This window comes from Gorilla gorilla, chromosome 9, assembly GCF_029281585.2.
Source record: "Gorilla gorilla gorilla isolate KB3781 chromosome 9, NHGRI_mGorGor1-v2.1_pri, whole genome shotgun sequence".
Classification (NCBI taxonomy): domain Eukaryota; kingdom Metazoa; phylum Chordata; class Mammalia; order Primates; family Hominidae; genus Gorilla; species Gorilla gorilla.
The window spans coordinates 32786464-32812038 of NC_073233.2; the positions used below are offsets into that span (position 1 = coordinate 32786464).

The 25575-nt window shown below is 36.3% G+C and overlaps 1 protein-coding gene across 4 annotated transcripts in view; it reads left to right on the plus strand.

Annotated features, from left to right (window-relative positions):
- Positions 1-25575, plus strand: part of ANO3 (anoctamin 3) — a 472830-nt gene that overhangs the window by 260279 nt on the left and 186976 nt on the right. For all 4 annotated transcript variants that reach the window (XM_063711053.1, XM_063711054.1, XM_031016410.3 and 1 more), the window contains one exon: positions 14847-14965. In XM_063711053.1, coding sequence (XP_063567123.1) covers positions 14847-14965 — 119 coding nt within the window. The remainder of the gene's footprint in view (positions 1-14846; positions 14966-25575) is intronic.

Sequence of the window (25575 nt, forward strand, 5' to 3'; positions counted from 1 at the left end):
GTGGCACATGCCTGTAATCCCAGCTACTAGGGAGGCTGAGGCAGGAGAATCGCTTGAACCCAGGAGGCGGAGGTTGCGGTGAGCCGAGATCATGCCACTGCACTCCAGCCTGGGCAACAAAAGTGTAACTCCGTCTCAAAAAAAAAAAAAGAAATATTTAGGGCTCACTAAGACCAGCATAATTTGAGTCCAACCAACCCAAACACACATCTGTCTAATCTTGTTATGAAATCAACATTTTGCTAATGTTATAAAATGACTTCCTCAGGAATGGGTTCATATTAGAGTTCTGAAACATTTATTTGCTTTCTACAAACATAATAGTTTAGCTCAGTGGAATACTCATTGGTCTATTTCTTTAAATAGTTATGGTCAAAGGAGTACATGGTGATTTTGCTTTCATTCTATAACTTTCATTCTATAGATAATATCCACTAATTCCCATTATTTTTTCCTAGAAGCATTTTATATGAAGATGGCATAAGAAATAACTTTCTTCTAATATTCCTAACCTACTTAAGATTATAGAAATGAGGGAATTACACTGAAGGAACATATTTTTCAGTTATGACAGTCTCACAGTCACTGTAAATCTTGTCAATTGTTTATTGAACACATAAGGTCCTCTTGCCTCAATTTTCAAAATATATTCAGAATCTGACTACTGCTTACCACATTCACTGCTGCTCCTGGGTCCGTCTGCTACCTTCTCTTGGTACGCTGGTACAATAACTTCCAAACAGATCTCCCTGCTCAAAATCCTGCCTCCTTATAGATGATTTTCCACGCAGGACTCACAGAAATCTTTAATAAAAGGAAGATTAAATCCCATCATTTCTGTGCTCCTGTCTCTCCAGGTTTCCCATTACATTTAAAACACAAACTCACTCTGGTATTCAGAGATCTTACAGAATCTGGGTCTGGTCTCTCTAGGCCATTTCCTAATGCTTCCCTTTTCTCACGAGCTGCAGACAGCTCAACCATCTTGTGTTCCTTGTTCACAATAAATATGTGCTTATCCTAGGGCTCTACACTGAAATAAGCTAGGTTCACATCAGAGTTACTTTCTGTCTCCTAATCTTGATGGATTTTTCTTCATAATACTTATTACCTAAAGTTATTTATTTAGGTTATTCACCCCAATTCTGTGTTTCCAGAAGACAGAAACTGTCAATCTTGCTGCCATCTTTAGCACCAGAATCAGGAATAGTACCTGACCCATAGTAGGTGCTTAAATAATACTTTTAGGATTAGGACAGACAAATGGATGAAAGAGCATTCTCTCTCTCTGTCTGTCTGTCTCTCTCTCTCTCACACACACACACACACATACGCACATCTCTTTGGAGAGTCTGCTATAGAACACACCCTTTTTTTTGCTCTCTGTGATGTCATTTATCACTGTGAGTTTTCTTACTAGTTATGAGTTAGTGCTTTGTTAATTTTCTCACTGAGGACCTGATCTAAATATTATTCTCTTTTGTATTTAAATTGTGATGATAGACCTTTATATAGAGTATTTAAAGGCTTAAAACAAAACTCTTCTTAAGTAGTAGAATAGCCTTTTTTTTTTCTTTTGAGATGGTATTTTGCTGTTGTTGCCCAGGCTGGAGGAGTGCAGTGGCACGATCTCGGCTCACTGCAACCTCTGCCTCGGGTTCAAGCGATTCTCCTGCCTCAGCCTCCCGAGTAGCTGGGATTACAGGCGCCTACCACCACATCCGGCTAATTTTTGGTATTTTTAGTAGAGATGGGGTTTTACCATGTTGGGCAGGCTGGTCTCAAACTCCTGACCTCAGGCAATCCGCCCAGCTCAGCCTCCCAAAGCGCTAGGATTACAGGGGTGAGCCACTGTGCCCAGCTGTAGAATTGTCTTTCTAACATCAGTCTTACTGAAGTCCTCCCTAATACATAGTTGTTTAGATGCTACTTCCTGTCTATTATAGCACTTTGGATGACTGTTCACTAGATGATAGTAACTGTGACTTATGTTTGCCTTACTCATATTGCTTGGTTCAAGCTATCCACTTACTGACATGGGTGGATGGGTGAGGATTGGAAGAGTGCAGGGAAAGATGGTGAGTAGAAAACACTAGCACACTGACACAATGGAAAGCAGTTTATCTGCAGGATTTGCTTCCCTGTGTTGTTCATTGAGCACAGCTCTGTCAGTACCCTCATTGCTACTGGCTAGTGGTAGTACTTTAGAACAATAGGGCTAGGGAGAAGCAGGCTAACAAAGGAACCCCAAAGAATTAATAAGTCTGGGTCCTTGTTGTTATTGTGTCCTAACCACAGAGCAAGCCATGTATGGACCATTCATGAATTTATTCTTCACAGAAAGCTTCTGTAGGATAATTTTTAAAATCATGATACTTATTGGTGGTCAAAAGGTCCAGTTTCAGGCACCAACCCTGTCACTCACTACTTGGGTACACACCATCTTTGCCTGAGTTTTCCGATTTGAGAAATGGAGATATCAATATTAATTTCTTCTTATAAACAGAGATTGAGCAGAATTGTAGTGAAAGCTGTTGTGAGACTCAAATTAGACAATATTTGTCAGAGATCTACTCACACATTTAAAATTCTCCAGGAAGTATAGCATCGATTTTCAGATGCTGAAACAATGCAATGTAACGGAGTAACAAAATAAAATGACATTATAGTAAAGAAGAATGACTGAGCTGGAATAATTTAGCTATTAAAATTTTACTCCCAGAGATAGCTGTAAGGTTTATGTTGTGATCATAATAGTCTGCTATATTATATTGGTCAGTTCCTTTAAGTTTTGAACTGATGCTGATATGCAAACAAAATTTAAAAGACAGTGCATTCCCACTTGAGTCAGCATAAGTTTTCAACATAAAGCATACAACTGACGATTAGAAAACAGATTTATAGGGGAGGAGCCAAGATGGCCAAATAGGAACCGCTCTGGCCTACAGCTCCCAGCATGAGCAACGCAGAAGACGGGTGATTTCTGCATTTCCATCTGGGGTACCGGGTTCATCTCACTAGGGAGTGCCAGACAGTGGGTGCAGGTCAGTGGGTGCAGCGCACCATGCGTGAGCTGAAGCAGGGCAAGGCATTGCCTCACTCGGGAAGCGCAAGGGGTCAGGGAGTTCCCTTTCCTAGTCAAAGAAAGGGGTGACAGAGGGCACCTGGAAAATCGGGTCATTCCCACCCGAATACTGCGCTTTTCCGACGGGCTTAAAAAACGGCGCATCAGGAGATTAAATCCCGCACCTGGCTTGGAGGGTCCTACACCCACGGAGTCTCGCTGATTGCTAGCACAGCAGTCTGAGATCAAACTGCAAGGCGGCAGCGAGGCTGGGGGAGGAGCGCCCGCCATCGCTCAGGCTTGCTTAGGTAAACAAAGCAGGCAGGAAGCTCCAACTGGGTGGAGCCCACCACAGCTCAAGGAGGCCTGCCTACCTCTGTACGCTCCACCTCTGGGGGCAGGGCACAGACAAACAAAAAGACAGCAGTAACCTTTGCAGACTTAAATGTCCCTGTCTGACAGCTTTGAAGAGAGCAGTGGTTCTCCCAGCACGCAGCTGGAGATCTGAGAACAGGCAGACTGACTGCCTCCTCAAGTGGGTCCCTGACCCCTGATCCCTGAGCAGCCTAACTGGGAGACACGCCCCACTAGGGGCAGACTGACACCTCACACGGCCAGGTACTCCTCTGCGACAAAACTTCCAGAGGAACGATCAGACAGCAGCATTCGCGGTTCACGAAAAACCACTGTTCTGCAGACACTGCTGCTGATACTCAGGCAAACAGGGTCTGGAGTGGACCTCTAGCAAACTCCAACAGACCTGCAGGTGAGGGTCCTGTCTGTTAGAAGGAAAACTAACAAACAGAAAGGACATCCACACCAAAAACCCATCTGTGCGTCACCATCATCAAAGACTAAAAGTAGATAAAACCACAAAGATGGGGAAAAAACAGAGCAGAAAAACTGGAAACTCTAAAAAGCAGAGCACCTCTCCTCCTCCAAAGGAATGCAGTTCCTCACCAGCAATGGAACAAAGCTGGATGGAGAATGACTTTGACGAGTTGAGAGAAGGCGGCTTCAGATGATCAAACTACGAGCTACAGGAGGAAACTCAAACCAAAGGCAAAGAAGTTAAAAACTTTGAAAAAAATTTAGACGAATGTATAACTAGAATAACCGATACAGAGAAGTGCTTAAAGGAGCTGATGGAGCTGAAAGCCAAGGCTCGAGAACTACGTGAAGAATGCAGAAGCCTCAGGAGCCAATGCGATCAACTGGAAGAAAGGGTATCAGCGATAGAAGATGAAATGAATGAAATGAAGCGAGAAGGGAAGTTTAGAGAAAAAAGAATAAAAAGAAACGAACAAAGCCTGCAAGAAATATGGGACTATGTGAAAAGACCAAATCTACGTCTGATTGGTGTACCTGAAAGTGACGGGGAGAATGGAACCAAGTTGGAAAACACTCTGCAGGATATTATCCAGGAGAACTTCCCCAATCTAGCAAGGCAGGCCAACATTCAGATTCAGGAAATACAGAGAACACCACAAAGATACTCCTCGAGAAGAGCAACTCCAAGACACATAATTGTCAGATTCACCAAAGTTGAAATGAAGGAAAAAATGTTAAGGGCAGCCAGAGAGAAAGGATGGGTTACCCACAAAGGGAAGGCCATCAGACTAACAGCAGATCTCTCGGCAGAAACTACAAGCCAGAAGAGAGTGGGGCCCAATATTCAACATTCGTAAAGAAAACAATTTTCAACCCAGAATTTCATATCCAGCCAAACTAAGCTTCAAAAGTGAAGGAGAAATAAAATACTTTACAGACAAGCAAATGCTGAGAGATTTTGTCACCACCAGGCCTGCCCTAAAAGAGCTCCTGAAGGAAGCACTAAACATGGAAAGGAAAAACCGGTACCAGCCACTGCAAAATCATGCCAAAATGTAAAGACCATCGAGACTAGGAAGAAGCTGCATCAACTAATGAGCAAAATAGCCAGCTAACATCATAATGACAGGATCAAATTCACACATAACAATATTAACTTTAAAGGTAAATGGACTAAATGCTCCAATTAAAAGACACAGACTGGCAAATTGGATAGAGTCAAGACCCATCAGTGTGCTGTATTCAGGAAATCCATCTCACGTGCAGAGACACACATAGGCTCAAAATAAAAGGATGGAGGAAGATCTACCAAGCAAATGGAAAACAGAAAAAGGCAGGGGTTGCAATCCTAGTATCTGATAAAACAGGCTTTAAACCAACAAAGATCAAAAGAGACAAAGAATGCCATTACATAATGGTAAAGGGATCAATTCAACAAGAAGAGCTCACTATCCTAAATATATATGCACCCGATATAGGAGCACCCAGATTCATAAAGCAAGTCCTGAGTGACCTACAAAGAGACTTAGACTCCCACACATTAATAATGGGAGACTTTAACACCCCACTGTCAACATTAGACAGATCAACGAGACAGAAAGTTAACAAGGATACCCAGGAATTGAACTCAGCTCTGCACCAAGCGGACCTAATAGACATCTACAGAACTCTCCACCCCAAATCAACAAAATTTACATTTTTTTCAGCACCACACCACACCTATTCCAAAATTGACCACATGGTTGGAAGTAAAGCACCCCTCAGCAAATATAAAAGAACAGAAATTATAACAAACTGTCTCTCAGACCACAGTGCAATCAAACTAGAACTCAGGATTAAGAAACTCACTCAAAACTGCTCAACTACCTGGAAACTGAGCAACCTGCTCCTGAATGACTACCGGGTACATAACGAAATGAAGGCAGAAATAAAGATGTTCTTTGAAACCAATGAGAACAAAGACACAACATACCAGAATCTCTGGGACACATTCAAAGCAGTGTGTAGAGGGAAATTTATAGCACTAAATGCCCACAAGAGAAAGCAGGAAAGATCCAAAATTGACACCCTAACATCACAATTAAAAGAATTAGAAAAGTAAGAGCAAACACATTCAAAAGCTAGCAGAAGGCAGGAAATAACTAAAATGAGAGCAGAACTGAAGGAAATAGAGACACAAAAAGCACTTCAAAAATTAATGAATCCAGGAGCTGGTTTTTTGAAAGGACCAACAAAATTGATAGACCACTAGCAAGACTAATAAAGAAGAAAAGAGAGAAGAATCAAATAGATGCAATAAAAAATGATAAAGGGGATATTACCACTGATCCCACAGAAATACAAACTACCATCAGAGAATACTACAAACACCTCTATGCAAATAAACTAGAAAATCTAGAAGAAATGGATAAATTCCTCGACACATACACTCTCCCAAGACTAAACAAGGAAGAAGTTGAATCTGTGAATAGACCAATAACAGGAGCTGAAATTGTGGCAATAATCAATAGCTTACCAACCAAAAAGAGTCCAGGACCAGATGGATTCACAGCTGAATTCTACCAGAGGTACAAGGAGGAACTGGTACCATTCCTTCTGAAACTATTCCAATCAATAGAAAAAGAGGGAATCCTCCCTAACTCATTTTATGAGACCAGCATCTTCCTGATACCAAAGCCGGGCAGAGACACAACCAAAAAAGAGAATTTTAGACCAATATCCTTGAGGAACATTGATGCGAAAATCCACAATAAAATACTGGCAAACTGAATCCAGCAGCACATCAAAAAGCTTATCCACCATGATCAAGTGGGCTTCATCCCTGGGATGCAAGGCTGGTTCAATATACGTAAATCAGTAAATGTAATCGAGCATATAAACAGAACCAAAGACAAAAACCACATGATTATCTCAATAGATGCAGAAAAGGCCTTTGACAAAATTCAACAACACTTCATGCTAAAAACTCTCAATAAATTAGGTATTGATGGTACGTATCTCAAAATAATAAGAGCTATCTATGACAAACCCACAGCCAATATCATATTGAATGGGCAAAAACTGGAAGCATTCCCTTTGAAAACTGGCACAAGACAGGGATGCCCTCTCTCACCACTCCTATTCAACATAGTGTTGGAAGTTCTGGCCAGGGCAATTAGGCAGGAGAAGGAAATAAATGGTATTCAATTAGGAAAAGAGGAAGTCAAATTGTCCCTGTTTGCAGATGACATGACTGTATATCTAGAAAATCCCACTGTCTCCGCCCAAAATCTCCTTAAGCTGATAAGCAACTTCAGCAAAGTCTCAGGATACAAAATAAATGTATAAAAATCACAAGCATTCTTATACACAAATAACAGACAAACAGAGAGCCAAATCATGAGTGAACTCCCATTCACAATTGCTTCAAAGAGAATAAAATACCTAGGAATCCACCTTACAAGGGACGTGACATACCTCTTCAAGGAGAACTACAAACCACTGCTCAATGAAATAAAAGAGGACACAAACAAATGGAAGAACATTCTATGCCCATGGGTAGGAAGAATCAATATCATGAAAATGGCCATACTGCCCAAGGTAATTTATAGATTCAATGCCATCCCCATCAAGCTACCAATGACTTTCTTCACAGAATTGGAAAAAAACTACTTTAAAGTTCATATTGAACCAAAAAAGAGCCCGCATCGCCAAGTCAATCCTAAGCCAAAAGAACAAAGCTGGAGGCATCACACTACCTGACTTCAAACTATACTACAAGGATACAGTAACCAAAACAGCATGGTACTGGCACCAAAACAGAGATATAGATCAATGGAACAGAACAGAGCCCTCAGAAATAATGCCATATATCTACAACTATCTGATCTTTGACAAACCTGACAAAAACAAGCAATGGGGAAAGGATTCCCTATTTAATAAATGGTGCTGGGAAAACTGGCTAGCCATATGTAGAAAGCTGAAACTGGATCCCTTCCTTACACCTTATACAAAAATCAATTCAAGATGGATTAAAGACCTAAACATTAGACCTAAAACCATAAAAACCCTAGAAGAAAACCTAGGCATTACCATTCAGGACATAGGCATGGGCAAGGACTTCATGGCTAAAACACCAAAAGTAATGGCAACAAAAGCCAAAACTGACAAATGGGATCTAATTAAACTAAAGAGCTTCTGCACAGCAAAAGAAACTACCATCAGAGTGAACAGGCAACCTACAAAATGGGACAAAATTTTTGCAACCTACTCATCTGACAAAGGGCTAATATCCAGAATCTACAATGAACTCAAACAAATTTACAAGAGAAAAACAAACAACCCCATCAAAAAGTGGGCGAAGGACATGAACAGACACTTCTCAAAAGAAGACATTTATGCAGCCAAAAAACACATGAAAGAATTCTCATCATCACTGGCCATCAGAGAAATGCAAATCAAAACTACGATGAGATAGCATCTCACACCAGTTAGAATGGCAATCATTAAAAAGTCAGGAAACAACAGGCGCTGGAGAGGATGTGGAGAAATAGGAACACTTTGACACTGTTGGTGGGACTGAAAACTAGTTCAACCATTGTGGAAGTCAGTGTGGCCATTCCTCAGGGGTCTAGAACTAGAAATACCATTTGACCCAGCCATCCCATTACTGGGTATATACCCAAAGGACTATAAATCATGCTGCTATAAAGACACATGCACACGTATGTTTATTGTGGCACTATTCACAATAGCAAAGACTTGGAACCAACCCAAATGTCCAACAAGGATAGACTGGATTAAGAAAATGTGGCACATATACACCATGGAATACTATGCAGCCATAAAAAATGATGAGTTCATGTCGTTTGTAGGGACATGGATGAAATTGGAAATCATCATTCTCAGTAAACTATCACAACAACAAAAATCCAAACACCGCATATTCTCACTCATAGGTGGGAATTGAACAATGAGAACACATGGACACAGGAAGGGGAACATCACACTCTGGGGACTGTTGTGGGGTGGGGGGAGGGGGGAGGGATAGCATTGGGAGATATACCTAATGCTAGATGACGAGTTTGTGGGTGGAGCGCACCAGCATGGCACATGTATACATATGTAACTAACCTGCACATTGTGCACATGTACCCTAAAACTTAAAGTATAATTTAAAAAAAACCTGCACGTTTTGCACATGTACCCTAGAACTTAAAAGTATAATAAAAGAAAAAAGAAAGAAAATAAATAAAAATGTTTTGACTCTGAAAAAAAAAAAGAAAACAGATTTATAGATTAAATTTAAAATTTTCCACTGGCATACTTGAGGTAATTACATTGTTTCCTATCTACTTAGGCTTTAAAATGAAAGATAGGACTTTTTTGGTAGCCCTAAGTTACTTATTTTTTTGTAGTTGTCTCAATACTCAAATTGTGAATTGAATGCAAACAAAAGGAAGAAAATGTATATTTATGTGTTTGAGTAACTGTGTATAGATTCTTGCATTTAATCCTTGGAAATATTCTATGGGAATATTTTATTCTAAAGTCTAACGTTAAAAAACTGTAATGGACTCACTGCCACCCAGCTAACAAATGATAAAACAAAGATTTTAAGCTGGATTTTTTGAAACCAATATTGATTCCCTTGCCACTATATCAGCCTTTGTTCTTCAACATATGAAGCGATTTATTGAGCTTTGAGACTGCATTTTTATGGATGTATGCCTTCCTATTATTCTGCTACTAGAGAACAGCAAGAGTTCTATTTGTCATAATCAGACTTACTGTAACTGTTACCACCTGTTCCAGAAAGCTGTTGTCTTTTTTTTTGTGAAAATCTGTTTTTCTTAACTCTTTGATCTTTTTAGATTTTAAAACACTATCAATTATAGGAAGCATCATCAAATTAATAAGAGCTTTTGGGAAAAATAGGTTACTGCCATGATTTCAGAAATGTTACAACGTGGGAGAAAGTCATCTTAAAAAGAGGAAATATAATATTTGGTATTGTAATTTAGTGCTATTGCTTAAACATTTTTCTAATTTGAAATTTAATTGATGTTCTGGGCATATGTGCAATAAATGTCTCATCACCACATGAGGAGGATTTCATAAAAATAAGGATCTGTGCCCTTGAGAACAACCAAAACACATTAGTAGGTTTCATTTGTGTTTCAGAAGATCTCACTGATGGCAGAATAATTAGCTTCATTAACCAAAATGCAATATGACTGTCTCCATTGTTGCTCTCAGATGTTGACTGATGCTAATACTAACTCTAAAAAGCTTTGTAAATTCTGCCGTTATGATACAAATAACTCCTAGCAAGAAAAAAAATATCTGTGAGGGAGAGAGGACTACCACTACCTAGTTAAAATAGATAACACATTTTACATTTCCTTCATACTATAGTTTTTCACTGTTTGTCCTTACATTTATATTGTTTTACAAAGTTACACTCAGAAGGAAAATTATATTTCAAATAAAATGTGTGAGAACAGCCTAAAACAGCTTTTTAACTTAAGATTATAGTTTAAGCATTTCTGTACATTGCCAGTCTGCAAAGCAATTTAATGGATGCAAAATATTCCCATATATAAGCATACCATTCATTTATTAGTTAATTTAAGAATTACTAAGAGATTACAATGCAATTAACAATGAACTAAATATCTGGATATAGCGATGAACAAAACAGTCACTGCACTTATAGCACTTATAGTTAGGAGGAGATAGATATAACATTTACACGTATAAATGTATACATTCAATGCCTGATGTTGATGTATATGTACATATATAGCATATATGTTTTATATGAGTGTGTGTTTCATCATTTGATGTCAGGTGCTGATAAAAATAATAAAAAAATAATAAAGCATTGTGAGCAGAGGGAGAACTATGGAGACTGTATTTTAGAAATAATGGTCAAACAGTGATTCTCTGATGAGGTGACAAGTGAACAGAACCCTGGCTAAAACAGAGATTGAGCATTATCTGCAGAGAGACAAGCAAGTGCAAAAACCCCACAGTGAGAACATACTTTACATCAAATAACCTGGTGCAGCTGGATTGGAGGGCATGAGGGTAGAGCTGTAGGAGCTGGACAGGGAATGATAGTAAGGAGCTAGATGATGCATATGCCCAGTGGGCTGTTGTATGGACTATGGCTTTACCTGGAGATGCAGAATTATTAGAAGGTTTGAATAGAGATTTAATATCGTTTATCTTGGGTTTTTAAAAGGGCCACCCTGGCTATCATGTGGTAGGAGGAAAAGATGGAGACAGGAAGATCATTTTGGAGAATCGAATGGACTTCTGTTCATTTAATTAACTATAATCAGATGTTGATAAATGATCATCTTTGAGCTATAATTTAAAGACAGTTTAGACAGGATTTGGGCATTTAAATCCAGTTAGTCATTCAATAAACATTTATTGAATGGTAACTATGTGTCAGACCCTATTCTAGATGTTAAGGAGAAAGCAGTCAACAAACAAGACAACAAAAGTGGGAAAAAATGTACACACACACACACACACACACACACACACACATATATATATATACATATATATATAGGCCAGGCCAGGCTCACAAAAAATACCTTAGTGAGGGGAACAAATAATGAACAAAGACAAATAAGTAAAAACACATTACATATCAGTGGTATGTGCTAAAGAGTGAAATGTACTAAAGAGTTAATGCTTCATGTTAAGTTAAAAGAATTTGGTGAAGGATTTGATGTAGGGTACAAGAGAAAATGAGGAGTCAAGATCACTCCTAGGGTTTTAGCCTGTGTAACTAGAATACACTTGTTTATTAAGATGGCAATAGTTTCTACGTTTTATTATTCATAGGCTTAAAGGAACATTCCTGCTAACACAGATTTTCTTTCTTTTAGATTATAATTTTAGAATGCATTTCCAGTTGTGCTCTGTTTTGCTCTTAAAACATATTGATGGATGTGCCTCCATGATCCAAACACTTCCCATCAGTCTTCATTTTCAACATTAGAGATCAAATTTCAACATGAGACCTGGACCAAACAAACCATATCCAAGTCATAGCAATATCTTTGTATATCATTCATCAGGACAATGATTTAAAACTATCTGCATACTCTAATATTATTTGTTCTCTTAGTTAATTTACTTCAATTTTTCTACTTCTGTTATTTTTTTCATATTTATTCTGTTAATAAGCATTTATTGAAAAATTTTCTTTGCTTTCCAACTTTTAGGTTCAAGAGGTATATGTGCACGTTTGTTACATGGGTAAATTGCATGTCATAGAGGTTTGGCGTTCAGATAGTTTTTTCACCCAGATATTATGCTGACTTCTCCAATATACCAAGAAAGAAAAAGAAAAAGAAAGGGGGGGGGGGCGGGCGGAAGCAAAGAAGGAAGGGAGGGGAGTAAAAAAGAAAAGAAAACAAATGTGAAGGAATTTAGAAAATAAAATGATTAGCTCTAGTCAGCGCTGTAGGGTAGGGGAAAAAAAGATCTGAAAAGACTTCATAAATGTGGTGGTATTTGGCAAATGTTCAAAATTGATTTAGCTTTCCTCCAGCAAGATGATGCTGTGTATTTCTTTTCCAGAAATAGATGAGTTATAGGAATTAAAGAAAAAAGTAAACAAAAAAATCTCTGCCTAGAAAACTAAATTGTGAGTGGAATAGGAGCAGGAAATGAGTAATGAACTTCTATAGGTTTAATTTCTTGTGTTCCATGGAAAATAAAATAATTAATGTAAATTGTCATTTTATCTTTTATAAGCATTAAATTCATATTTAGGTAATTTTAGAGTTTAGAGGACCCTTAGAGACTTGGGAAAAGGAAATTGCATGCTAAGGAAGTGGCAGATTTAGAATGAGAAATGACATCTTGTGATCCACAAGCCAGTGCCTGCTCCCCAACAGCACATGCCATTTGCCGATTGCTGTTTAATCAAACCAGGATTTCTTGCTTCTCTAATAACCAGTGGGGAAAATGATGGAGAGACAGAGAGAAAGACAGGGACAGAGAGAGAGAGCGAGCAAGCGAGCGAGCGCGAGAGTGCCTGCCGGGGGAAAGGAAGGAAAGGGGGAGAAAGGATTGGCAAGGAAATAAAAACACAAAACACTCTATGCCTTACAAACTGGCAGTCAATGGTAGGGTTTTGGTAGCTGCTCCAAGAATATAACTCCAAAATTTCAGTTTCTTTCACGCTAAGGTAACAGTTCAATGCAAATCCAGATTGTGCATTTTAAAGTTTTCTGTGTTGATCATTCTTCCTCCAGTTTACCTGTGTGTTTAACTGCCTCACTCTTTATATCTTTGCTGAAATATTACTATGTTCTTTACTAAAATGACACCCCCCACACCTTTCACACCTTCATCCTTCCTATCTACGTATTTTTCTCAAATGCACTGACCACAAGACATACTTAATATTTTACTTATTTTAAAATTGCATTTCTTCTCTTACTTCAATGTTCTATGAAGGCAGAATTGTGTTTGCCACTCTAATGTCAACTTGTAAAAGAGTATCTTGCATATCAGGGTTGTTTAATAAACAAAAGTTGAATGAATACAATGTAACTTACCTAAATATGGGGGAAACATATTATATTCACAAGCATGTGCTTTGGAATCAGATCAGAATTTGTTTCAGTTTTAGATGTACCTCTTACTAGTTTAGTGACTTTGGCATGTTCCATGTTCCTTTTTTGCTTATTATTAAATGTAGGAAGAAATTATACCCACTTTATAAAGTTGTCATCAGAATGAAAAAAAATAATACAGGTAAAGTTTCTGGCTTATTGCATGCACTTAGCAAATGTTAACCATCAATGAGTTAGGTATGGTTAATAGGTCTAAGTGTAACCACTAAAAGCTTAGAGCTTCTTAACATATCTGGCCATTAACTGCATCCTAAGACATAATATGACCTATATAATTTTAGTTTATACCACTAAAAACCTGATACTATTAGCTGCCCATGATGTAACATATTATGTTTTAATAGTTTTTAACCATTATTTATAAAGGAATGGATATACTATAAACAAAATTGTTTTTCCTCTGTACAATAAGTTAATTGACTGAAATCTTGAAAGCACTAGAGTTTTCCATGTCAAAATTCACATTTAATAGATACCAACTGATCTAATCAAATAACTCTAAGATGTTTTGATATCTTTGAAAGGGCTAAATATATAGCAATCTGTTTTTTAATTTGAAGAGATATTTATATCACATGGAATATAAATTTAGTGAAGTGTGTCAAGAATTCTTGGTCATATAGACACCATAGAGATTTCCTATTTTGTACTATTTTACATTAATTACAGCTTATTCATTGTTCATGTACATCCTTATATGTAACTGATATTATAGCATTTTAGTTTTTGGCTATTCCACTAGTAACCATCATTTTTCAGTGTTCTCTGTTCTTTCCTGACAGTTGTTTCAATCCCCTGATTTTATGTTTCTTGTAATGTTTATTAAGATATTTTCTACTATTTCTCAGACTTTTTGCACCCTTCAAATTTTTCCAGCTTTTAAGAAAACAGACTCTCAAGATCAATGCAGTTTTTAATTGAGCAAATAAATGCTTGTACAGTTCTTACAAATGTCACTATCTTCAAGTTCAAAACAAATGATATGATTTTTTTCATGGTTCCAATTTTATTTTCAAAAATTTGAAGTACATTGAATAGCATAGATGAATTTAATTCTTCTGAAAGTCACTATCAGTGTCAGCATTAGTAAATAATAGGCAAGCTTTCACATGATTACTTTTATGTGCTTATTTATTGAATGTATGGATTATTTGAAAATTATGCCACACAAATTTTATGTATTTTCTAGTATATATATAGGCTAAACTCTGGGAAAACATGAAAGAGGAGAGATTAGTATGTTTAATGAAAAAAGAGAAAAATTATAGAAATGGATATAACTTTCTCTTTCTCTTTTATAGCCCTAGGAAAAGATAAGGATTACACGGATGAATCAGAACAAGCTACTTATGACCGATCTCGTCTCATTAATGACTTTGTTATCAAAGATAAATCTGAATTCAAGACAAAATTATCTAAGGTAATGAGAACTAAATTGTCAATAAGTCATTTTTAGAGCATCATTTTTAAAACCTTACAATATTCATCTACATATTTGGTTTTCTGCTGGAGAATATAAAAGAAAATACTTGTTAATATGTACTATTAAGAACTCAGAAGCAAAAAGTTGTATATAGAGTTGATATTCATATTTGTTATATTGATTCATCATATATCTCAAACAGAATGTTTAAAATACTTAATCTGAAATGTAAAATTATTCATTAATAGTCCCTTTAAGGCTTTATTTCTTCATCTTTCTTAGCATGACTTAATGAGAACATGGATTTTAGTATCACATCAACCAAGATTTAAATTCCATTTCTACTACCCAGTTGTAATAACTTGATAAGGCTAATTAAACTCACTGAGAATTGTTTTTCTCATCTTGAAATATGCTTCTGGTTGTCTCCTTGACAAGATTATTGGAAGACAAAATGAGAAAACCATGTTAAGTGTCTGGTGCATAGCAAAAGATTGAGAATACCTTATTGAAATTATAGTTCACCAATACAAAAATGAGGTAGAGTTCAATTTTAGAAACTCTTGGCTCCAGCAATCCTGCCATCCCTCAAACAAAATGCTTTCATGGACTCTTCAAAGCATGGGAGTGTTCCCATCAGATACCAAAGACAAAATGGATGCTGCTTCTTTTCATCATTGCAAATGTAACTGATCCATATTTCCCTTTTGATGATTTTCACGACAAATCGTAGCTCAGGATAAGCTCACTTTTTTTTTCATTTTTTGTATTGATGAAAAAGGAAATGCCTTTGTAAAAAAGATAGATGGACATTAAGTGCAGTTTAACACAAGGAATTACTTAGGTTTCAATTTTCACTGCATGGCTAATAATCACATTCTTAAATACAATTTTCTTGGTGATATTTGATTTTGTATTTCTTGGATTAATTTTGCAAATATCTTTATTAGTCACCCACCAGTGTGTTAGTAAATAAATATGGCAGAGACTAAATATTACTGTCATGAGACCAAACTAATACATAGATGCAGGGATAATTGTGCCAGATTTCTTTATTACTGTTTGCTTGGTTTTATTAAATTGGATCACTATTATGGGCTAATAATTATCTTTGCAAATCAGGTGTTTATCTTTCTGTGGTTACTAAATCTGCCTCCCTGTGTCTGTCTGATAAATATAAAGGATGTTTAGAGTCTCTACTATCTGTAAAGCACTGTTCCAAATGAACTGAGAGGAGGAGTTATAAGAGAAATTAAGATGTTGTTTCTTAATGTGCATATAGCACTGACTGGAAGACAAACACAATATGCTGAAATAATTAGAAAATGAACTACAATTAAATAGTTTGTATTATCTGCTTTTCTAGAATTACCACATGCCATCAATGATATCTACCATTTTATTTCTTCTCAACAGTAGCAATTTCCCAAGTTCCACTTTGACTAGACTAGAACTTTAGGATATCAAAGTTTTAAAAAAGTTGGACCTGCATGCATATTATGATTGTAACATTAACGATAAGAGAATGGTGTATGACTGTGGTAACAGACCACAGTAGGTCAATCCAATATATCCATATTCTAATGCCCTACTAAATTTACCTGATTACATACCCTTCTCCTATTATACTTCCACTCAAACTGTAGAAGAACATCATGACACACCAGAGTGACTTGTTCTTCTAGCTTCTATTAAAATGTGTCCACTTTTATCCATTTTATAGTTTTGAGTGCAGCATAAATTCCATTTGAGCAATAACCAGAATGTTTAAATGCCATTTTGGTAGTCTACTTGTAAAGTTTATCTATAAGTGAAGAGCAAAATTACCTACTTAGACAATTTCCTTTGTGTACATTTGTCACAGGAAACCTCAAAAAAGCAATAACCTAAATTTTCATTGTTTGGGTGTCTGTATACCCTGTGTGCTTTATAAATTTGTTGGCCTTTCTCTTATTATACCCCGTCATTAAATTGTGTGTGTGTGTGTGTGTGTGCGTGTGTGTGCCCGTGTGTGTGAATTAAAGCATATATATTTTCAGTTAGATCTTATGACATTGACAATTTTTATTCATTTGTGTCCTACAAATAGAAACTTCCTGTGGTTCAAATGAACCTATTTAGATAGATAGATAGATAGATAGATAGATAGATAGATAGATAGATAGATAGATAGATTATATGGCTGAAGATGTGTGCCTTATAGCATCATTTGTGACAATTGTGCTTGTTGTAATCTTCATTGTGCATATTATGCAATGTAACCAATATTTTATTTCTACACAAAAGTTACTCATTTGCAAAGAGATCATTTTAGTGATGACAAAGCAAATTTATGAGGAGTCAACAGAAAGGGGGCACAGACTTGAAGGGGGGAAAGTAACTCCTAATACAAACTACATAGTGAGTAATGACAAGTATTAAATTACAGAAAACAAAGCTTTCTAACAAGCTTGCCATCAGCCATACACTAAAATAATAGGAAATAACCCCAAGTCCTGCAACCTGATGTCTTATATTGAATTTATGAGGAAGCACTGTTGAGTTGTGAAACGTAAAAACAAAGAAATACAGAAAAACATCTGACTAATTTACTAGGAGTTGTGTAAATAGACTGTATACGTGTTTAAACATTTGGTTTATCAATCATTGTGCAAACATTTTCTGAGTTGAGTTGGGGTAGTGAATTTTAATTTTTGTCGGGTACATACGCACTGTTTGTAATAATTTTGTAAGCTAATGTATTTATGAGTAACTATAGTTTGCTGTAGAATTAATCTTCAGAACAATGCATTGTATCTTTAGAATATCTCGCTTCAAATCATAAGTTTTTAGCATGTTATTTATACTGAAATTATTCAAAATTTTACAGATCAAAAGGATCTATAATTTTGATATCTACTGTGATGAAGGGACATTGATAAATAAGATACTTTATTTATTGTGAAATTATAATGCACAAAGCTTGGTATGGTACTTTAGGACCAATATGGCAAACAGTAAATAGCTTTTGCTATCCAAGTACTAACTGGGATGCAGTTTAGGAATTCAGACATGCATATCAATTGGGAAATCCATGAGATTCTAGAAATTAGAGGCAGCACTAAACATGGTTTAAATCTGTATTTAGTTAGCCTCAAGCTTTACAATAGGAGTTATATTTAAATATTTCAGAGGCATTGTGGTAGATATAAAATTGGCCACAATCTTTTCTTTCCTATATCCACTCTATTTTCAATGAGATTTTGCAGCTCTTCCCATCAAGAGATACAGTCTATTGAACAGGCCTTGGTCCTCATGTTTGTCAGTAGACTGTTGCAGGAGTAGCATTATGCCAGCACTGAGCCTTGAACTCAAAAGATCTTCAACTCCCGTTCTTTCTCTTGGGATTCTCCCTTTACCATGTGAATAAGTCAGAGCTAGTCTTGAGGAGGAGAAGAGACCACAGGGACCAGAGGCTCATAAGCACACTTGCCCCAAATGAGGCAGAGAGAGATGAGAGAATCCAACAGCAAAGGCCAGGAAAATCAGACCTATGAAAAATCTCAACTGAGACCAGAAGAGCTACCCCGCTGAGTCCAGCCTGTGCACAGAATCATGAGCCAAAGAGTTGTTTGGGGATGGTTTGTCTCTCTGAAAAAGATAATGGAGACAACCACAAATGTTAAAGGATAACACATTGGCTAATACCAATGATTGTTAATATGAAGTTAATTCTTCCTCAGTGTCTAGGAAGATTTGCAAAATTGTCGCAGAGTTTGACACAGCATATTCACAGCATGCATTTAATTCTGTGGAGCCCAAGTATATTTTAAATAGCATAACTGAAATCACATGGTATTTAAGCAACCTATCTAAAACTTTCTAAAATTGTTTTTTTTAAAAAACTCTATTTACAAAAGTGCCTTCCTTGTGAAAACATTAAATCAAGGTAAAATTCCAAGATTACTATTAATCAAAATGTGTTTATAGTTAACAGCAGTCACAAACATACAATGTTTTAAACATGTTTAATTTTTCTGGGTACAGAGTAAATGTATATATTTATGAGGTATATGGGATATATTGATACAGGCATACAAAATATAATAATTACATTGGGATAAATGAGGTATCCATCACCTCACGCATTTATGCTTTGTGTTACAAGCAATCCAATTATACTCTTTAAAATGTACAAGTAAATCAGTATTGACTATAGTCACCCTATCGTGCTATCAGATAATAGATCTTATTCCTTCTTTCTAAATATTTTTTGTGCCCATTAATCATCCCCTCTCCCCTTGCCCTACATTTCCCAACCCCTGGTAATCATCATTCTACTTTCTATCTCTGAGTTAATTGTTTTAATTTTTAGCTCTCACAAATAAGTGAGAACATGAAAAGTCTGTCTTTCTGTGCCTGACTGATTTCCTTTAGCATAATGACCTCCAGTTCCATCCATAGTGTTGCAAATGACAGGGTCTCATTCTTTTATGGCCGAATAGTACTCCATTGTGTATATGTTCCACTTTTTTTTTTTATCCATTCGCCTGTTGATGGACACTTGGGTTGCTTCCAAGTCTTGGCTGTTGTGAATACTGTTGCAATAAATATGGGAGTGCAGATATTTCTTTTATAAAACTTTTCTTTAAGACCAATTTACTTTCTGTCTTACCTCTTGACAAAAGGCTTTTTCATCCCTATGTGGCTAAGCAATTTAAGGAAGCATTTTGTAATGAAAGGAAAGGAACATTCCCAAAAATCCATAGACTGAAGGACCTGGCCTGACTGCTAGCAAAGTTCTAGAGCAAATGAGGGGGATTCTTTTTAAGATGGTTTGGGTAAATATCATCTTTTCTTGTTTCATGAATATGGAGAACACTGAGAACAACATTTGAAGATAATGAGGTCCTACCGCCAAACTGTGTGATCCTCAAAACTAGAATCCCTCTCTCCACCAAGGAGCCACGTACCACATACCAGCTGAGGCCTCTAGATGTGGTCAATTTACAGGGATTATCTATAGTTAATCTACGTTAGCAGGAATAAGCCTACGGTAAAGAATCCATGGCATCTGTAGTGGGCATTAGTGAAGCTCAGCTGCATAGCTCTTTCGGTCTCAGCTGGGATATTTCACGGGTCCACCACTGTCACGATGCCCAAATTAACTACAGATATTGCCATTAATGAGTCTGAGAATATTAATCTATTTTTCAGTTACAGTGACTTCACCTTTGAAAGGATATTGGGTATCAAATCAAACAGGAAGAAGGTTATAGACAAGGAAAATCTGGACATGAATATTTTAGCAGTTCATTAAAATTAGATCACAAGGCCATTCACTTTGACTGTGTCAACTGGCATTGGCAGATGGTGCTCATCTTTATCTCAATGGGTATTAGAAATAATTTTCTCTAGGACTGGAGACACTGGTCGTATGATGGAGAAGGTGAGAAAGAGATGGCTTTTGTAGTCTTCTACAGCATACCTTTTATGTGGATGTCAGGAACTATTTCATTTGCCTAAATGGCTCTTTGCCTCCAAATTGTGTATAGGACTTAGTATTCTGAATGTGCTACTTCCTATTTTTGTCCAGATATTGTGAGATGGTGATGACAAACTACAAGATGAATGACTAACTTGGCTCTATATGGCTGCTTTAATGGACAAGATTATACATGAAATACTAAGAGAATCAATTTTACTTCTTTTTGGGATAGTCAGTTTCTAAAGAAAATATTAATATTCATTTAACTTTAGTACCTGAAGTAACCTTTTATTTATATTATTAAGTGGTATCCTAAATATTTAATTTTCATATAAAACATGGGTCACACAGAAAATCACCTTGGCTTATTAATCTTTTTGTCCATGTTTTTAAATTTATCTTCTTACCTAACATTAAGAAGTCTCATTTTCAATCAGTCCAAAGTAATCTCGTCCTGTTTTCAGAGTCTTTGTATTCTCTGAAATACTGAAAAGGCATTATCCTCCCTGCAACCCTAAAAGGAATCTGCCTTCCTTGTGCCATTTAAGTACTTAGTTTGACCCTCGGAAACCTTTCTAAGTAAATGGTGAAGACTTGTTCTACATTAGCTGATTGCTAGTGTAAATTTTCCAAAAGATTTAGTACAAGAGTTTTCAGAGTTGTTTCAAATTTTCAGTAGACTGCTTAAACCCGGGTGTGTGTGTGTATGTGTGTGTGCATGCGCATGTGAGGGAGTGGTGTATATGTTATGATAAAGGTAGCATTTCACATCAGGAAATAAATATTAATCATTTAAAAACATTCAAATGTTCTCACAACAACTAGTCAATTATTTGGAAAGAGTTAAAATATTCTTAGATGACATCTCACATAACAAATGAATTACTGAAGAGCTAAAGAGGTATACTCAAACTGAATATATTGAAAACAAAGCAAAACAAAAATAAACAATTTTTCTAATGACAGAATAGAAAAATGGCCTTTTTAAATGGACTTTTAAAATCAGTGATAAAATTAAGCATGGATAGACTTACTATTTAGATACTAAATATATCAGTGTCAAAATTCTGATAAAATCAAAAAGAGACAAGCTTAAGATGTGGTGATCAGCTCACATACTGGAAACTATATACATGCCAGAAGAATGGCTAATATTCTTAATTCACACAGACATTATAATGTAATTTATAAATGTAAGAATGAAATAAATTGAAAAGCAATGTAATTTTAACATATATAACGATCAGCTGTACTATTAATTACAGAAATACAAATGTAAGCAATGTTTTTTGAACCAAATTAGAAAATGTTTATATCAGTATTAGGTTTTGTTGTACTTTTAAACTATAAGCTATCATTTTTATTCCTTGCTGGCCAATATGTTCATTGAGCCAAATTTTCTGGAAAACAATTTCACAAGGAAGGTTCAGTACCTAAAGGTAATTTTGCCCTTTGATTAGTTCTAGGAATTTATGCAGAGAATGCAATTAGAAGTTAGCCAAATTTCTGGGTGTGGTAGCTCATGCCTATAATCCCAGCACTTTGGGAGGCTGAGGGCAGATAAGTAATCTGGAGTGTGAGCCCAGGAGTTTGAGAACAGGCTGAGATACACAGTGAAACCCTGTTTCTACAGAAAAAATACAAAAATTACCCGGGTATGGTGGCACATACCTGTAGTCCCAACTACTCGGGAGACTGAGGCAGGAGGATCACTTGAGCCTGAGAGGTGGAGGCTACAGTGAGCCATGGTTATACAACTGCATTCCAACCTGAGGGAGAGAGAGAGGGAGACCCTCTCAAAAAAAAAAACAGCAAAAAAAAAAAGCAAGAAGTTAGCCCAAATAATTCTGTTTAAGAATGTTTCTTACATTGTAATTTGTGGTGGGGGAGGACCACTTCCAGAGTCAAGAGTAAATGATAACATTTAAAATAGTAATTCGTAATGCCCTCACACAAGGCAGTACTATGTTGAAAATCTCTAAACTATTTAAGGATAATAGGACATGATCACAGTGTATAATTATATAATAAAGTGGCTGTAAACAAATGTACAGTATAATGCCAATTCTATAAAAATATCTAGCTGGTTTTCATGGGGAAAATATTTAGAATGATATACAAGAGATGTTTATAGTTTTGAACACCGGGTGGTAAAATTCAAAGGACATAAAACTTAAGTATTCATAGATTGAAACCATAAATATTATAATATCATTACCGTTTTATAATCTCATACAGCTAATAAATGACTGAGCCAGGATTTAAAATAAGATAGTCTTGTTTTCCAAACAGTTTTTCCATTTTGTTACACTGGCATGACAATAGCCATTCAGGACTTCACCTTTTTTAGCCCAATAACCATGGTAAGAAGCATTTCAGTTTCTTTGTCCTAATATGCACTCATCACTTTTGCACCAGAAGCTGTGGTAAGCACTTTATATACGTGATCTAATTTAAGTTTCACAATAATTCAATGACATTAGGTAGTAATACTCTCATTTTGACAAACAAGAAAATAAGGAATTAACAGAAACGTTTATTGCCCAAGTCTCTAAGCTAGGTGGAACCAGAGCTGCATTGTGGCATGCCTCTTTAGCTGTAGACTCGGCTTTTCTGTGTCCAGTTCAATGTCTGAGATATACTCTCAGATTTATCTCTTTCCAAAACCCTGAAACATTACTCTGAAGTAAGGCAGATCTAAATTGTGTGGCTAATTCACAACCTCCTGTAACTAGATTGACCTGTTTGCAATTTATTCTTGTATCAACAAACCCCTAAGTAAAAATAGATAATTTGTTACAAATATAATATCACTAAACCTCAACAAAAGTAGTCAAATAATAGAAAGTTTCTATTCCTTGGGATCAAATAATAATAAGTAGACTAAATATTTTCAACTGAATCTATTACAGTATGGGAACTCCCCTTACCAATCAAAATATGAAATAAGCAGCAACACCACCACCATCACAAAACAAATAAAACTCTGCACAAAAGCTCCTACAGCTGCCAACAGTTGTGTGTAGAGCTGAAATATGTCTATAGCAGAGGGCTAGGAAGTCATGACATGAGATGATTTACCTGAGAGAATGAAATTAGGTGAGAGATGGATTTGTTGGGGTAGATGCCTTTAGTTCCCAGAAAGACTATAAGGGGAAAAAAATGTGCCTATTTAGGAAGTCGTATTTCATATATGATACAAAGAAACAAAAAATAAGTCAAAGGTGTTTTCTCTCCCCTGACACTAATGTCTCAGTAATTAAACACATAGAGGTTTCTCGAATCACCAATTTGTTTTTCCCATGAGTACTTAAGAATTTATTTTGGAAGATATATCTCCTAAGCCTCCCTGAAGGATGTTAGCTCTAAAATGAGAGCTGCAATAACTTCTCTGCAAAAAAAGTATACATAGTTTGATGGGATGTGAAAGTAAATTCAATAAATTAATGTATGGGCATTCCAGTTAAATGGTGCAGATAATGGTTCTACTTGATATTTAAACATTCAATCAATCACAGGCTCAAATCAAATAGTTCTCTAGTTTTTCAGACATGAAAGCAGCCAGAGAAGACAGATCAGAAACCGTGTTATTTGAGCATACTGAAAGTCAAATCTACCTCCTTAATCTGTCACCTCCAAGCCCTCCAGGCTGTGAACACTGGATTGGAAGTTTCAATATTAATAATAATAATGTTAAATGATTACAACAGCTAACATTTACCAGGGATCTTAACAGGGATTTTAATGACTTCTACTTTTCTATCATCACAACTCTAAAATGTAAGGTCTATTTTTACCCCCATTTCATAGGTGAGGAAATGAAGGCTTAGATGGCTATGTAACTTTCCTGTTATCACACAGCTGGTAAGGAGGAGGCAGGAATTATACACAGGGACCATGCTGTCAAGCACTGTGCTACACTGCACATAATGGAGGTGTGTGCAAGGGACTATAGAAACCATGAGACAAGTGAATTGGGTAGTTAGGGGTCATGTTCACATTACTGGAAAATTATGTTTATTAGGCAGCATGAATACTGTGGGTTTTTTCAATGTTTTATACTTAAGAAAATATAATAAAATTGAGGCTCCTGTGCTTAGTTAGATCCTGATAAATTTTAAAACACTTGTCCCTAGCTTGCGGCTTATAGCCCTTCATCTCCCCATGTCATCTTTCTCCATATATTTCGGCACACAGCCTTCTTAACCTCACCAGAGTCAATCAAAATATGAATATTTTGAGGAATTATCACTGTAGAGAAGAAAATACCTACAGAATAAAGCACTGTTGTGTTTACTGAATAGTTTCTGACACTTCTGTTTTAAAAAACTAATTCTTGTTTTGTTTGTGGTGGTTGACTTCTTGCATGATGCAAACCAGGATTCCAGATGAGGGTTTCAGTCATGGAAACCCATTTGCTTTCATTAATCCCTTCATGCCATAGACAATTTAAACCTACATGTTAGAGTAATATACCATTTGTTCTTTAACTGTTTCAAACATTGTGTGAAGTTATTTTTTCTATTTCTTGAAGCTGCTAGAAAATCAATTTTAAAGCATGCTTATTAACTCAAGACCATATACACTAAGTGGCTACTTCTTAGGTTCAGTGTCTTGTTAGTTCCAATTACAAGCTGCCCTACCTACAGAGGCATTTTTTAAACAGAAATAAATGTAATCCTCTGTTGCATCTCTTATGTGGATGTTAAGTAAATGAGGACAAAAGCATTCAATTTTATTTGCTTGTTTACCTTTAGGTGACAGTTAATTCCTGTGCTCTCAGATTACAATCATATCATTATGTGCAGCTCAGAGACAATATAATGCAATGTCAAGTTGAACACATGCAGGATTTTTCAGAAACCACAAAGCTTTCCATTATACCTTTCTCCAGTGAACAAGAAAATGAGGCAATTTCCTTTAAAACCAGAAAAAAAAAAATGATAGGAATTCCTGGTGAACTCCACTCCGCTATCAAAAAAGTGTTACCTAGTTCACCGTTTAAAAAGTTAGTTGCATTTTCCAGACCACTATTATCAAACTGAAACGCACCTCCCACCTCCCATGTTAATCTGCCCAGCTCAAGTGGCACATACAATAGATTATTAATAATTGACAGTAAAATCAGAAAAATGTCACT